This window comes from Parasteatoda tepidariorum, chromosome 2 (assembly GCF_982258835.1).
Source record: "Parasteatoda tepidariorum strain Cologne lab strain chromosome 2, Ptep-v5.0, whole genome shotgun sequence".
Classification (NCBI taxonomy): Eukaryota; Metazoa; Arthropoda; class Arachnida; order Araneae; family Theridiidae; genus Parasteatoda; species Parasteatoda tepidariorum.
The window spans coordinates 26288075-26304910 of NC_141756.1; the positions used below are offsets into that span (position 1 = coordinate 26288075).

At 32.6% G+C, this 16836-nt stretch overlaps 1 protein-coding gene across 2 annotated transcripts in view; it reads right to left on the reverse strand.

Annotated features, from left to right (window-relative positions):
• The window catches only part of LOC107448697 (cytochrome P450 3A9), a 48206-nt gene that overhangs the window by 4171 nt on the left and 27199 nt on the right, over nt 1-16836 (reverse strand). The window contains exons 8-13 of one of the 2 annotated variants that reach the window (XM_087157043.1): nt 15940-16055; nt 14751-14901; nt 13874-14037; nt 7537-7625; nt 4988-5131; nt 2268-2430 (exon numbers count right to left, since the gene is read on the reverse strand). In XM_087157043.1, coding sequence (XP_087013169.1) covers nt 2268-2430; nt 4988-5131; nt 7537-7625; nt 13874-14037; nt 14751-14901; nt 15940-16055 — 827 coding nt within the window. Of the gene's footprint in view, nt 1-2267; nt 2431-4983; nt 5132-7536; nt 7626-13873; nt 14038-14750; nt 14902-15939; nt 16056-16836 lie in introns of those variants that run through there. The other variant, XM_087157044.1, reaches the window with a different exon arrangement.

Consider the following 16836-nt stretch of genomic DNA (forward strand, 5'->3'; position numbering starts at 1 on the left):
ACATGTCTTTTTGCAACAAGATGGTGCACCACCTCATTGGAGTATCATCATTCGTAGTTTTTTGAATGACCATTTTACAGGAAGATGGATTGGGCGAGGAGGTCCAATTCCTTGGCCACCCAGATCACCTGATATAACGCCGCTGGACTTTTTTCTTTGGGGGTTTATAAAGGACAATGTTTACAGGAGGATCGTGTCGAACATTGATGGCCCTAAAACCAAAATTACAACCGCAATAGCCTCTGTGGATGCCGACATGCTTGCCGCTACCTTGCGTGAAATTGACTATCGACTTGATATTCTCCGTGCGACGAAGGGGGCACAGGTGGAAGTTCATTGACAAGGTTCATGAAAGTTTTTGAGGCTATCTAACCATTTATGTTATTAATTTTAATCTATCTTTATTATTTTATGAGTTATTAAACATCAAAATGGGTACGAGACTTTATAAACACCCTGTATATTTGAATTTCTGTAAATGTTGTTAATGGTAGTACTGTCTTCAGTGTATTTTATTTTGTGGCTGTTATACATGTCATGCTTTTTAGCTACGACGATTGAATAGAAATGGCAGAAGATATTTATCTGAAAAGGAAAATTAATTTTATCCAGTTAATTTAAATGATAAAAAAAATACTTTCTAATATTTTAAGACCTGCTACTATTATTGTAAATATGACTTTCTTACTAATTTATATTGTTTTCCCTTTTAGGTTCCAATAATAACAAGTTTCAACATGTAGACAGAAATAGTATTTAAAATAATTTTGTTGGTTTGTAAAAAAAGTGAAATTTTAGTTTTAAATAAAAGTCCTTTGAATTTCAGCTGACTAATTATTTAAATTTGTAGTTTTATAGCTTTAAAAATTCATGCACCTTAGACAACTATCTTCTAAAAATACGAGTATGAGTTCCCATAAATAATGTTTACTAACTGTAGAATTTGGATAAGTGTTATTTTAAGATGATTTAAATCAATCTATTAAAATTATAGAAGAATTATGCATTTGAAACTTTCTTTTATAGCTTAACAAAAGAAGCAATTACTGCCGAAGGTTTAATATTAAAAATTTCAGGTTGATAAATGATCTCTACTAGTGAAAAAAATGTAATGTACATTATTCTTCATATAATATATATAATATATATAATATCTTTATATATATATTATATTTTTTATATAGTGAGTCTAAAAATTAATAAACTAGGTGGTCCGTATAACACCTCACCTTCGTAAGTGCTAAAAAAAAACGTCTTTGGTTGATAAATTAATACTTCTAAAAATACAAAAATATATACTAGAGGTTACGAAATAATAACTTAAGGTAGAACATGGAACACATGGCGCTAATTAAAAATAACCTTTCCAATTGTTGAAAATACACTTCAGGTTGATTTATAACAACCAGAAGTGTAAAACGACACACCACAGGTTGATAAATATATACCTCTACAAGCATAAAATTATATACCTGAGGTTGAAAAACAATTACCTGATGTCGAACAAAATACACCTGAGGTAGATTTATAATAAGCTGAAGTGTAAAATGACACACCATAGGTTGAAAAATATCTACCTCTACAAGCATAAAATTAGATACCTGAGGTTGAAAAATAATTACCTGAAGTCGAACAAAATACACCTGAGGTTGATTTATAATAACCTGAAGTGTAAAATGACACACCTTAGGTTGTTGAATAAATACTTCCACAAGTGTAAAAAAATATACTTCAGGCTGAAACATATATACCTCTGGAGGTATATTTAAGGTATATTTGAGGTTGATTTTGAGGTATTCATTTGCACCCTTTTCAACCTTGACGACGTATTTAAACAACAACCTCCTTTATACCTTTAAAATATACCTCGTTTATACCTCATTTATACCTCGATTTTTTCATAAGGGAAAAGTGCTTGTGGTCCAATATTTTATGATTTAAAAACTTGCTGCATTATCTGGGCTCATATAAATTTGCAAAAACTGAGAATGAGGCAGAGATTAGGCTAGGTGGAAAGACGTCGCCAAATTCGTTTTTTTTTAAAAGTTTAATAACTTTTGAAATATGTATGCTATTCGTTCGTTCTAAAGCCCAGATAGTTCTTCACGGCAAGATCATGCATACAGTTTAAAATCGTTTTGTTTCAAGGTGCAAGGCACTTAAGCTGTGGATTTTTTCATTTTCCTTGGTGACGAAACTTCTAAAAATCATGTTAATTCATTATATGCTATCGCGTAAGAAGAATGATCTAATAAAAGAGTACTCACTGGTGTCTTATCACATGACTTAGTCTTAAAGCAGCTGATAACATATACCAGACAGACTTTGATTTCAAGAAGAGCGAACCGCATGCCGACGCAATTTCTCGGACCATGTCCGAACGGTAGATAAACATAGGAATCTCTTTTAGCTATCTCTTTCGCTGAAAATCTGAAATATTATATAAACAGAGCATTATAGTTTGCATTGCCTATTAAAATAACGTCTTACAAACTGGCAGAGAATGCCTTCCTTTTCTTTCAAACTATAATTTTCAACAATTCCTTTCAACTACATTTGTAAAAACTGAAAATATAGGGGGGGGGGGACAAATTTCAACTATATCAAGAATAAACTAGGGTAAACTAACCAGTGAAGGAACACTTAAGCTTCGCTTGCCTTTTAAAAAATCATATTAATTTCAAAATTCTTAATTTTAGTTAAATGACAGTGTCAACATATTTGTTACTAATTGCAAATTATGTAAAAAAATTGTAGAGAACTTACATAACATTGTTTTAAAGTTTTGGAGGTTCAAATAACAAGTAGTAAGAAGATCAAGTGAAGGAACAGCTCTTACCAGTGAATGAACACCCAGTAAAGGAACACTTAATTTTGGTTATTTTTATTGACCAGGTAATCCAAAACATTGCTAGATGACTTCCTATTGTTCGACAGTATGCTATTGTTACCAATCAATCTAAAGAAAAACTTTCAAATTCTTATTTTTAATCAATATATATGAAATGTTCCTTCATTGATTGGTTTACCCTACGAAGTTTAAACTATTGAATATTTTTTTAAAATACCAAATTGCAATTATCAAAATATAAATTTGCGTTTTGATGTTTTGAAGGAAAAAAAATCAGTATTAGAAGCTTCAATTTTTTTATATACTTTAAAAATTAAATCACTAATGTAGATTAATATTTGAAGAAATTAATCTACGTTAGTGATTTAAATTGAGCAGATAAGAGGAATAAGTATTTGTGAACAGTGTTTTCTGCCGCGGTATAGCGTTCTCTGAAGATGCTATACCACGGGAGAAATTTTAAATTTAAAGTAATATACCCATTTTAAATTTAAAATAATGTACCATTTTATGTTACCAAAGGAGGTGATGCATAATTTGTCGTACTAAATTTTACCGCGGTATAGCGTTTTCTTAAAGGCAAAAATAAGAAAGTTATTGTAATTTGCTGAAAGAATTTATCCAGGACCCACATAAAGGATTTCAAATTATTAGAAAGTAAATTATCCAAATATCTTAAGTATTCGCCAATTTTGGAAAGTCTTCGCTAAATACAAATCTTAAAAAAATTTTATGATTAACTTGTTTCCCATAAAAAAAACTATTTTACGGTACTTTGCTTCAGGCTTATATTATTTAGACTCAATTCTAGTTGGTTATGCGGCACCGAAAATTACTGCAATTGAATAAAAAATACTGATTTGTTTAGAAAAATTCATTTTGGCGTAATTTTGAGGATCCAGTCAAATATCTATATTTCTTCTTGGTGAAAAAAAAATCATTCACCAATACTTTCGCCAAAACACAATTTAATTCGCTAAATTTACAATTTTATCACATCTGGCGAGGTGGCGAATGCTTAGCGCGGGACCTGTTAATCTGATACCCATAATTGATTTTCAAAAGAACACAAAAAGATTTCGTCATCATTTAATGCCGTCGCTTTAAAGAGAACTACCTACATTTTAGAAAGAAAAAAAGTTTATTATTTTAAATATATTGCTAAATGGTGTCGTATCAGATTGAGAAACCAACTAAAATCGAAGCTCATTTTTATTTTAAAACTAAAATTCATTTTAACAAAACTCTAATTAAACCTGTGTTGCTCTATGGCAGCGACTGCTGACTTCAAAATAAAACAGATGAAAATTACATACTTGATAATACTCTAATATTTGAAAGAAAATTACTCAGAGCCAACTTCGGAACTGTTAAAGAAAACACTGTGTTTGGCCAATTCAGAACAATTATGAATTATGCAGAAAATTTAAGCAACCAAACATAATTCCAGTTAATAAATCCTATAAAATAAGATGGCTGGGTCACATTTATAGAGAGGATGATGGTGACCCAGTTAAGAGGCTGACCTTTTGGAAACTTTATTGGCAACAGAAAAAGTTAAAGATCAAACACTAGACACGTGACTCTGTGGGAAAAGATCTTAAAATCATGGAAATCAATGAATGTAGTGTCTCATCAAGCCAGTAGGAGACGGGGAAAACTGTGGCCTGTACTAGACTGTCATGCTGATGGAAGAAAATTACAATTTTCAAATATTTTTTCAAAATTCTTTTAAAGTTTTATTTTTAATCATTAATTTAAAGTATTTCAATCATTATTTTGAAATATTTTACTTAAATCAAATAATTATTTTTAATATCTATTTTGATATATTTCAGTTATTATCTCGCATTATAGTTTTTAAAAATAATAATTATTATTTTTTAATAACTATCTTAAAAATTTTAATCATTTTAAATAGTTCTTCGAATTATTAATGAAGAAATGCACTAAATAAAACAACACTAACTGGATCGTACTACTAAAAAATGTACTATTATAAACATAAAACCGAATTGAAGAGGGAGAAATGATATTAAAAACGATATAAAGAAATTAACAGAAAGTATCTTTACAAAAGAATCTATAAAGTTTAGAAACTACAAGTAAAAGAGAGAAAAGTTCTAAAATGGTTACCTATCTGGATCGAATTTCTCAGGATTTGGATAATATTTTGGATCTCGGTGGATAGCAAATATAGGAACACTAACAATCATGTCTTTTTCCAAAATAATACCAGTGTCACCCAGTTTATATTCTGATGCAACCTTTCGTTCAGTTCTAGATGGAGAAAAAAAAGCTATTTAATTTTGGTCTATTAAATTACATAAATACATGCATAAATACATTACTAAAATACATGCCTTCACCAATCAATAACGTCATCCAATTCACATTAATTAGAGATCCGGTCTCCGGTTCGGGGTTCGATCCTCGACTCCGACCTACCGAGTACATACGATGTTCTCGAAAATATGTTTAATCGAAAGTAATAGAGTCTGTCGTTAAGCAGTACCATGTGTAAATTCAAGGATGAACTCTCGTTTCAAACAATAACAAAATTTTATTTTGGTACATTAGGCTTACATCTGCCTTCATCGAATTCTTAAATCAATCTGAGTTATATTTTCATTATAAGGTGCCATCCAGTGGCTCTGAATTTTATCAGATTCTACACCATGGGCACAGGAATCTAAAGAAAATTTCCTTTCCATTCAAATCTATATTTAAATTGAGGAAACGGCCTCATGAATGAGTAGTGCTGCCATCTATCATTGGGAACTGAGCTAAGATTTACTTTCACCTTTGCGGTGCTCTCTTGCCAAACAAAAGGGTGACCTTTCTGACTTAAATCGCTAAAGGGCAATGGCTGAAGCTCGGCTTGAAAGCAACAGGTTAGTTTCATAAGGGAAAGTTGCCCAAATGGTACCACTTCTGATTTCTAAACATTTATTGACTAGAGAACGCCTTAGCGAATAAATTAGGAATCTCTTATGACGTGGAGATCCATGCAGAAAAATCAGGTCCCGTTTTAACAAACAGCACATATAAAATCACACTAGAACTCTGTTACCCATAACATCATGTTCCATTAACATTTTGTAAGCTTATAAAGCTGTCACAATCCATGTAACAATTCAAAAATTAAATATCGCAATATCTCTTTTCTATTAAAAAATTATTTCGGATTATTCGTAGTATACTCATTCACTTAATTATAAATGCTCAATACTTTTGATGTAAGTACGAATTCGGCAACTTGTAAACGGTTTCTTTAATCGTACCACTTTTAGATCTTATGAAAACAATTTCTACTTACTGACAACCAAATAAAAACATTAATTTTATAAGCTGAATAACTGCATTTAATTAATAAGATATTTCAATTGTAATTGTCAGTGATTTGTAATTGGTGAAAATTAAAATGAGAAAAGTGTGCGATTTAGGCTACTTTCCTACGTTTGTAACATTTTTCTTTTCTGAAAAAATGACTAATATTCAAAAAATTAAAGCAAAAATTGAATTAAAATAACCAATTTAATGTCCCGTGTGGAGTGACAGGAAATTATACTTTGCTATACTGCTCCATTATTATGCTAAATTTTTTTTATAAATAATAATAAAACATTCTTTTATGTATCCGAGTTTAGCAAAAAGACTTTTCAAGTAAAACTATACGTCTTTACAAAATGTTAAAATACTAAATACTTTTGCATGTGAAGAAAAAACTTCGGAATTATAAACAACAAATTTGTTGGGTAAAATTAAGCTCACGTAAATTTTTCACGTTTAGGCCGACGGTAACGGGACTTCTTTTACCTATAACCTGGCCACTAATGGGAATAAATGAATGGACGATTAGACCCCTTAGGAAAATTTGCCATAGGTTTGCCATAAAAAATTTATAAAATTCTTACATAAGTATTCCTATATAAATATAATTCTTATATTAAATATTCTTATGGTGTTTTGCCAATAGTAAAATTTTGCCATATACTTTTGCCATAAACGTAAGGCATAAGCGTATGGCAAATTTTTAATACATATTTTTTTTATTTAGCAAATTTTGTACTATATGCGTATGGTAAGTTTGTATCATAGGTATAAGGGTAATGTATATGATAAAATTTTACCATTTGTAAAACCACATTGGGATACCCTATGGTATTTTTTAATATATCAAGTTTTGTCATAAAATTATGATGTGCTGTACCCTTTAAATAAATTTTTCCATAGGCTATAGCAACATTTCTTCATAGCCGTATGGAAGTTTATCATACAAATTTATGCATAGACAATAAAAAAACAAGAGTGATTGAATTACAGAGAGCTTTCGGGGCTCAAAATTTTCCGCCTAAATTTTTCACGTTTAATCCTACAGTAATGGAACTTCTTTTTTCTTCTTTTTCATCTGCTTGGGAATAAATGAATGGAAGAAATGATAATATATCAATTAGTATTATCTTTCTTCTTTTAACCATTAAATTGTGCCAGTATTATCTGCTATCTTAGCACTAAGTAATTTAAGAAGGATATTAAAATATCAAATTAAAATATGGAGCAAATTTTTTAAAAAAATCGTAAATAAAAACTACACAAAATTTAAAATTTAATCATCTGCTGTACTAATCTCTACTAAGAGAGCTACAAGTCAAGCATACGACAAGAAGAACGAATTTACTTACCTCACTCCTGGCGGATAGAGTCTTAAAGTCTCTGAAATGATGTTATCTAAATATTTCATGTTGTGTAAAGCTTCGTAGGTCAATTCACCCTATATATAAATAAAATATGCAGGTTTAAAGAACCAATAACATTTAAGTAAAATATCAGGTTTAAAAAACAGCTATGTTTTTAAGGCTATTAGATTTAAAAATAATTTTAAGCCTGTACCAAAGAATGACTTAGTAAACTACTACGTTTGGTACATTAAAAAATTCATATTACATTTAAAAAATTCATTTTTCATTTAAAAAAAAAGGAAAGAAAAGAAAGGAAAACGTTTATATATTGCGTTTGGTAAAGAGAAAATGAATTAGTTCTGCTTTTTTCTTCTTTTTTAGTCTAAAACATTTTTCGACTTTTTTAAACGTAAAATAAATTTAATCTCTGTAATGGATTTTAGATCATTCACATGTGCTGAGTCTCACGAAAAATCATCTTCACCTCATCCAAAGAATTCAAAATTCCCCAGTTTTTTTAAAAGATTTTATTTAGTGATTTGGATGAACATTTTGTTACACGTTTCGTATCATTTGGCACAAGATGTCTATATTTTATTTTATAATCAGCGTTGAGTAAAGTGTCCAATTTTAAGTTTGCCACTATCAATGTTCAACTTCGAATCCAACCCAGTAAACAAAAGAGCTCCTGGATCAAGCATTCGGACAAACAAGCCATCATGGAGGACTTTTCGAGGGAACTATCCCGTATGGCGATCGAAATGGGCTGCAGGTGGCGTAGAGCAAAACTCTCTACCTATGGCAACACTCCTCATGCTTTCTCAATTAGCGTGTGGAGAGTCATAGAGGAAAGAAGTACGTTGCTTTCTCTCTTGTTTTTCAGATACATTAAAATCTTTTAAGTTGGAAAACTATATGGAACTGAAAACTACATTAAACATAGTTCTAGAGAAAAGTATCACAGAAATTTTAAAAAATATTTTCATTAAATAAAAAAGTAAAATATCGTAGTACATTCCTATACAACTGAAAAGAGTAGGAGAGGGAAGGGAGAAGGGCCAAAGGAATAAAACCGATCTCTCCCCAGATGGCGTGCGTATTCGAGCGCTGCGATCGCCAATTGCGTTACATGAAGAGGAAAACTACAAAAACCTACCAAGGTTAGTCCAATGACAAGGGGATTCTATCCAGTAATCCAGTGATTCTCAACCACTGTGCCACCGCACTTTTGTGTGTCGCCAAATTCTTAAAGTGTGCCACCAAATTTTAGAAATGTATATAATAAAAATTTTAATGCTTTTTTTATTACGAGTAAAGTTTAAATTAAAGAAAAGTACTTATATATATATATGAATATTGTAACGAAGATTTTTCGCTTCCACCGCTTCGTTACATATTTCTCTCGTTTTTTACCTATTTTTACTCTAGTTTTTTACATACATAGGTGTCTGAGTCTGCGTCTTGTTGTCTGATGTTTGGAAAGCACTAGTTTCCCACGAATTCCGCAGGCGATTTCAAAGATCACTTCGCCATTTTCGTATTAGATTTCTACGTAAAATCCCATCGCAAAATATTGAACAAAATACTGCAAAAACTCTTGCAAACTCAAATTTTGCTCTACAAATCGATGAAACAACAGATAATACGGGAAAAGCTCAATTAATTGCATTCGTTTGGTCTATTTACGAAAATGATATAATTAATCAATTTTCATGTTGCCGTAAGTTACCTAAATTTACAATTGGCAAACATATTTTTGATGTAATTAGCTCATATCTATATATATAAAAGAAAGTCGTGTTAGTTACTTCACTTATAACTCAAGAACGGCTGAACCGATTTAGCTGAAAATTGGCAGGGAGGTAGTTTAGAGCCAGGAGAAGGACATAGGATACTTTTTATCCCGTGCGATAAACCGTTCCAGCGATATCAGTGAAAGTCGAAATGGAATTTTCTGATTGGTTAAAAGCTAGCCATTGTTTTAAATTTTGCTATAAACGATTCAATTTTCAAATATCTTGAAGATAACAACAGTGATATTTTCTATCTTATAACTCTATTCATTTAGAAAAGTAAATTAAAGTAAATTGCATATACTTTAATTTTTAATTCGCGCTTTTCTTTATGTCAGGTGAGCACAAGCAAGTAAAATCAACGAGAATAGATTTCTTAATTGTTGGTCGTATCACGGATTCAGTACTGTGAAAACTGTTTAATAAATATAAAGACAAAAGCAAATTTCATTCAAATTGCACGTTTTCAGAAATATTTATATTTAGTACGTAATTTTAGCTTAGCAAAATTAAATATACTTTTCGAAGATTTCAGTGCTGTGACAGTTGTCATTTGAAAACTATTAGTTTGTTTGTTTATTTATGCAAAGTTTTCGAATTCATCTATTTTATTTCTTTCATTTATAAAATTGATTTTTGTTTTAAATCTTATAATTTTCATATTTCTTATTCATCTCATTTTTATTGCTCTTTTTATTATTTAAAATATGTATGTGATATTTCGATTTAGCAAATTTGCGACCACTGCCAACTTTTACATTTCTTTTTCGTTGTCAGAAAGAATATTTGCAAAAATATGCCGCCTAAGCAAGTCGCTCTTAGTCGGTCGACATCTCAAGCGCGCAAAAAGAGAACTACCCGTGTTTCAGAAACATCGGAGCAACGGGAAAAAGACTTGAAACTAATCGAGAACAGAATGCTTTTGCCCGTTCCTTAGAAACGTCTGAGCAACAGGAAAGAAGACTGTCAACAAATCAACTACGAACTACACAAGCCCGTTCGTCGGAAACATCAGAGCAACGGGAAGCAAGAATGAAAACCGACCGAGAACGCATTTCGCTATTCAGACGCTGCCAATACTCTGATTTGAATTTCAGTGCATTTCACTATGATCCGACAACAAACTATAGTCTTCCCCCAAGTGTCATCATCGGAGAAATATATCAATTATGTATGTTTTGTAATGCTCTCAAATTGAAAAATGAAACAGCTGAAATTTGCTGTTCTAGAAGCATACAGAAACTACAAGATTTTACGTCGCCTGCCGAGACATTATCAACCTTCGTATCAGGTCAAACAAACCAATCGAAACATTTTTTGGCGCATATACGCCGGTACAATTCGTGTTTCTAAATGACTTTATTCGGTGCTACACGTATCCTGAACGAGAATTACATCCCAACATTCAAAGTGCAAGGCCAAATTTATCATCGTGCAAGGATCACTTCTTTCAATGCCTAACGCAGATCATAAATTTCTACAAATTTATTTCATGGATAACACAAATGATCAAGTCAATCAACGTTGTCAGGTAAACAATGGCACTAAACGAAAAATTGTTACCGTATTACAAAAATTTTTCGATCAACATAATCAGTTAATTAGGCTGTTCACAATTGCCCTAGACTAAATGTCATCCGATATTTACAAAGTTGTTATTAGAGCTGAAAAAACACCTGTAGGCCACCACAAAGAAAAATACAATGCGCCAACATTGGATGAAGTGGCTATTGTTATAGTTGGCGAAGAATTTACCTCCCGCGATACAGTTCTTCATCGCAGAAATCGTGACGTTCAAAGAGTTCTCAGAAACGTATCGATCATATGATGCATTGCAATATCCTATTTTATTTTGGTGAGGAGAGGAGGGATATTATTTTAACAAAAAATTAAGAAGCCCGCAAACAGGCGAGAAAACCAATAAGAAAGCAAGTGCAATAAGTTTTTATGCATATAGATTAATGATTGCCAAAACGCTGATAATCATACTTTAAAATGTCGACAATTAGTTCATCAATACATTGTCGATATGTATGCGAAAATTGAAACTGAACGCCTACTGTATATTAAATTAAATCAAACCAAATTACGTTCAGAAGAATGCATTCATTTACGGGATGCAATAATTAATGATGGTAACGTTAATCCTAATGATGTGGGGGAAATGATTATATTGCCGACTACATTTGCAGGGAGAAAAACTTGGACTCCCTGCAAATGTAGTATTCATACATGTCTGAGTATTCATACATGTGCCTTGGACTCCAAGGCACATGTATGAATACTCACAGGATGCAATGACATATGTTCTCGCATATGGGCTCCTAGATTTATTTATTACATTTACGTGCAATTCTGCTTGGGTTGAAATTAGAGATATTTTGTTACCAGGACAATCATCATCGGATCGTCATGATATTACAGCACGTGTGTTCAAACAAAAATGATAATCTTTACTTGATTTCATTGTGAAGCGTCATGTTTTTAAAGAGGACACGGTGTTGGGTGTACTCTATTGAATGGCAAAAACGAGGATTGCCTCAGGCACACATTCTAATTTGGCTTATTGAAAAAAAACCACCTTCTAAAACTGATCAGATATCAGCAGAAATTCTTGATGTCACCATAGATCCAGTCTTATTTCAGATCATTGTCCAAAATATGTTTCATGCTCCGTGTGCATCACCATACATGTCTGTTTGAAAATGCACTAATGATATCCTAGAGAATTAACTGCTTTTTTTCACCATTAAATAAAATTTGCATTTCAAATCATAATCGCAAATGTCATTTACACACTTAAATACAAAATTCAAATTCAAATTGAAAGCGTTGCAACGCACGCAGGGTACAGCTAGTTTAGAATAAATTAAAGTTTCGTGGAATTCATGCATTGGCATTTGCACAGATGGTGCTCCAGCTATGACTAGACATCTAAAAGGATTTGTAGCACATGTAAAATAACTGAATGGGGATATATTAGCTACACATATTAGCTACACGAGAAGCACTTGTTACAAAATATTTGTCATCAGAGTTGAAAATAGTTCTGGAACAATGTTAACAAATGGTTAATTATATAAAATCAAGACCATTAAAAAGTCGCTTATTTAGTAGTTTATGCCAAGCTATGGAAGCTAAGTACGAATCCTTGTTACTGCATACGGAAGTAAGGTGGTTGTTCAGAGAAAAAGTTTTATCTCGTGTACTGGAATTAAAAGACGAAATGCAAATGCTTTTTTGAACATAGTTTTTTTTTTTTTTTAAATGGCGGACACTGGGGATGTATTGGATCCCATTGGACAGGAGTGCCAGAACTGCTACTCTCTTCTCATTACCCAGTGGGCACCGGTGGCGAAGCCACGGCGGTGGAGGGCGTTGCCCAACCACAAAGCCGCTTATAGGGCGGGGCACATTCACACACAAAGGAGAAAGGACATAGAACACAGAGAGAAAGAAACATCCATTCCCTGAGCGTGATTTGAACCCGCAACCATCGGCTCCGCAGTCAGGCACGCTAACCACTCGGCCACCTGGTCGTCTTTTTGAACATAAATAAAAATTATGATTTTGTTCATTTGTTGGAAGATAAAATATGGTGTGCTAAACTAGCTTACTTATCAGACATTTTTGTTATTTTTAATAACATAAATTCAAGTATGCAAGGGTCGAAATAAAATATATTAAACTCAACAGATAAACTGGTGGGATTCCACAAACAACTTTATGGAAGAATAAAGCTCAGGAAGGATATTTGGAAAAGTTTGAGTCAGTCGCAAAAGATTTTAATAAAACTATTCAATTACTTCAATACATCTTATTTGTGTGAATTCGGATTTTCAGTATTAACCAACATAAAAACGAGGAAAAAGATCGAGACTGTTAAATGTAGAAGACGATATGAGATTGTCATTTTTACGACCAAATGAAATTATCAAAAAACATCAAGCTCAAATTTCTCATTAAAAGTATTCTTATTGTCCATTTGTAATTAATCCCTTAATAAACGTACTGTTGTTTTTCTAGTACATATTATATTATTTTATTTTACATTCCAAATTATTATCATAAGCTATTTTACACAGTGTATTATAGGTAAGTAAACAATTTTTAAACTCATCTTTTTCTTTGTGGGCCGCCAAACTTTGAAATCGTTAAAAGTGCGCCGCGACAAAAAAAAAAAAAAAGGTTGAGAATCACTGCAGTAATTCATCGAACATTGTCAGAATTGGGTCGGATATTCAACGCCGGTTATGAAATAAAATGAAATAATAATCTGCGTCTGACTACGTTGAGGTTGCAGACAAATTAGGATTTTTTAAACCGGAACAGCAAATTCACTTTATCAATTCTGCAACCGGGATTATGCTTAGAATAGATATATAAATTAACCCTCTGGTGGTCGCTTAAAAAGTTAATCTCCATTCTTCTCTGCAGAGGGAAATTTATTTTCCTATGTTATTACTTAGAAAAATGGCGGATACGAGAAAAAACGTTCATCCATTATTATTTATACTATTGCCAGAGGTGTTGAAATACTTTCTTACATTTGTCTCTTTTAAGCATTGTGTAATTTCCTGGTAAGCTTTCTCTTGAATGTCCCCATTGAGAGCCAGGCAGTACAGGACGTACGTTAATAATGTTGCTGTGGTTTCGTAACCAGCCAAAAAGAAAATGACACACTGGGCCACCAACTCATCCATCGAGAGGTCTAAAATAAGAATAAAAGTGAATAAATTGAAAGATCATTTATAGTGAAACAGCAAATGGTTGAAGATCTTGAATAAATGAAAGATTTTTTTTTCTATCACAAAATTCGAAACACAATTAAAGAAAAATAATTAATTGAAGATCATCTATCATGAAACCTGAAATGCAATAAAAGCAAAGCCTCATTGAAGATCTTCAATTACAAAATTTTAAATAGAATTGAACGAAAATAACTAAAGATATTGTATAAACTGAAGATCATCTTTCGTGATATTTGAAATACAATTAAAGTTAAATAATATAAAATCTTGATGAAGTAACATCATTTTTTTAAATATTTCCGAAAAAAACTAATAAAAGAAAAACAATTAAGGACCCTAAATAAAGCCATTATGGGGCAAATTTTCTTTAAAGTCGCTTTTTTATTGATTTATATATTGTTTGATTTATTGGTTGATTATTTATTGACGTGATTTCTTATTCATGATTTCTTCTTGATGCTCTTATAATATAAATATAATATATTACTTAGGAAAACGGCGGATACGGTATAATTCGATTATTCTATTTTAAAAGCTTTTTAGCTCTTCAATACAGAGTAATTTAAATTTCCCGAATATTAAAAAAAAAGGGGGGGGAAACACCATTTTTCGAAAATTATTTATAATTGCCGCACTCGCGATCCAAACAAAGAATGATGAAAATAACTCTTACTTTTATTTTCCGATGTATTAAAAATCGTTTGGTTGACAAAATCTTGTCCATATTTTGCAGCAATGTCATCATCATCCACATCATCTTTTTTCTCACTCTTATAAGTCTCCTCTGCCGTGTCCATCAACAGTTGAAGAAAATCATTTCTGGTCTACATATATGTAAATAACATAAAATGATGTTTCAAGGCAACAATTTGATAGCATGTTAAGGACAAAAAAACTGATTGTACTAAAATGATACAAGATGTTTAATATTGTATGTGATTCCCCGAACTGCTACGACTTCCTCACTCCTATTTTGCATGGATGCGATGAGGATATCGATGAGATTTCGGTGAATACTGTCCCACTCTAGACGAAGTGCGATCTCCCCAAGTCTTGGTCTTACAGCAACACATTGTCCAAATACATCCCACGCAAGCTGGATCAGCTTCAAAAAAGCTTTCCACAAGACTTACTAAAAGAAAATAATCACCAATGGCTGCAGCTTAAGATACGACATGCGGTCTCAGGATCTCGTCTGCGTATCTATCAGCCGCAAATTGCATTTCTGAATGAAATAAAATTTGATCATACAATCAAACCACTTTGTAATGTGATCCTTCCTGAACGAATATTTTTAATTTTATAACCGTCTTTTGTTAACATTTTCCCCTTAATGTCCGGCAGGTGGCGCAGTGCCACAACTGCTGTGTCTGTTTTGTAAATGTGAGAGAGCGTAGAGGTACACGCAAAATGAGCCTGATGTGAAGAATGATGCAATAATTGATGTCTGTAAATATTGTTTGTAAAAAAATTATTAATATGCTAAAATAATCAAACTCTTACTTCCTCCTCCCCCCAACCGAGCTACTCAACACCTGAACAAATGATATGATTACAACACTTTGAACAGCCAATTCAATTTTTGGGTTTACTACGACTAATGTTCAACTTCGAAGCCTTGTAAGTTTGAGCCCAATCCAGAAAACAAAGGAATTCCTGGATCAAGTATTAGGAGAAATTTGCCTTACGGGAGGACTTTTTGATGGAACTAACCCGCATTTGCGTTACATAGAGAGGAAGACAACGAGAACCTCCCACGGTTACCCTGACGGTGAGGAAACTCTAACCAACTCGACCAACTCGAAAGTGAGTTATAATAAAATACATAAATAAGCAAAAATTAAGCAATAAAATGAGCCTACTTGTTTTGTCCTTCTTCTTTCAGCTATAATCTGCGCAGTCACCTCGCTGAAAAAGTTTGTGACTGTTGGATTGGAAACTGATATCTTAAAGAAGCTCATTAATTTGGGTGCAAGCACTAAAATAAATAATAACACTTTATCAAACAATATCTCAACACTCTATCATACAGCATATCAACATTCATATTAACACTTTACAGGATAAGTTATCAGAATTACCCCATTTCATAGGTCTATTTACCATTTACGTTTTCTGTGGAAATAAAATGCGCCGAATAAACAACGCCACTTCAATAACACGTTACCACAACGGTGGGTTGATCGCTTAGCTGCCGCACTCTTACACTGGCCACCACGATAACCAATTCTCGACCGATGCGATTTTCTTCCGGTGAGGGATCGTAAAAGATACCGCGTATGTGTCTCCAGGTCCAACTGTTTTGATGGTTCGCATCTCAGCTGCTATCCAGAATAATCGATGGCAGCTAGAGATTTGGTGTATGCTATATAAGGGTCATGAGTTCGTGCCTGGAAGCCCACAAAACAACCAGAGTATAGGGTGCAGGTTAAATTTGTCGCTGATGAAAATCCTATCGTTGGCTGTGGTATGAAATGTTAGAGAAGGGGGTGCTTGCTCAGGCGTCGTCCGCGTCCTCTGACCGGGGTCTTAATGACATGGCATTATTGCCTGTTAAAAGATAAAGCCCTAAAAACGGGACTAAATGCTCGACAATGGTTGGGCGGTGGGAATGCCGTATAAGAAAAGAAACGCGTATCGAAAATATGACAGGGATACATTCAAAACTTGCTTTTTGCAAGAGTGTGCATTTTATGCGTAAAGCATTTATGAAACTGAGACATTTATTTTGACTTACCCCGTCTTGTATAGTGTGCAAA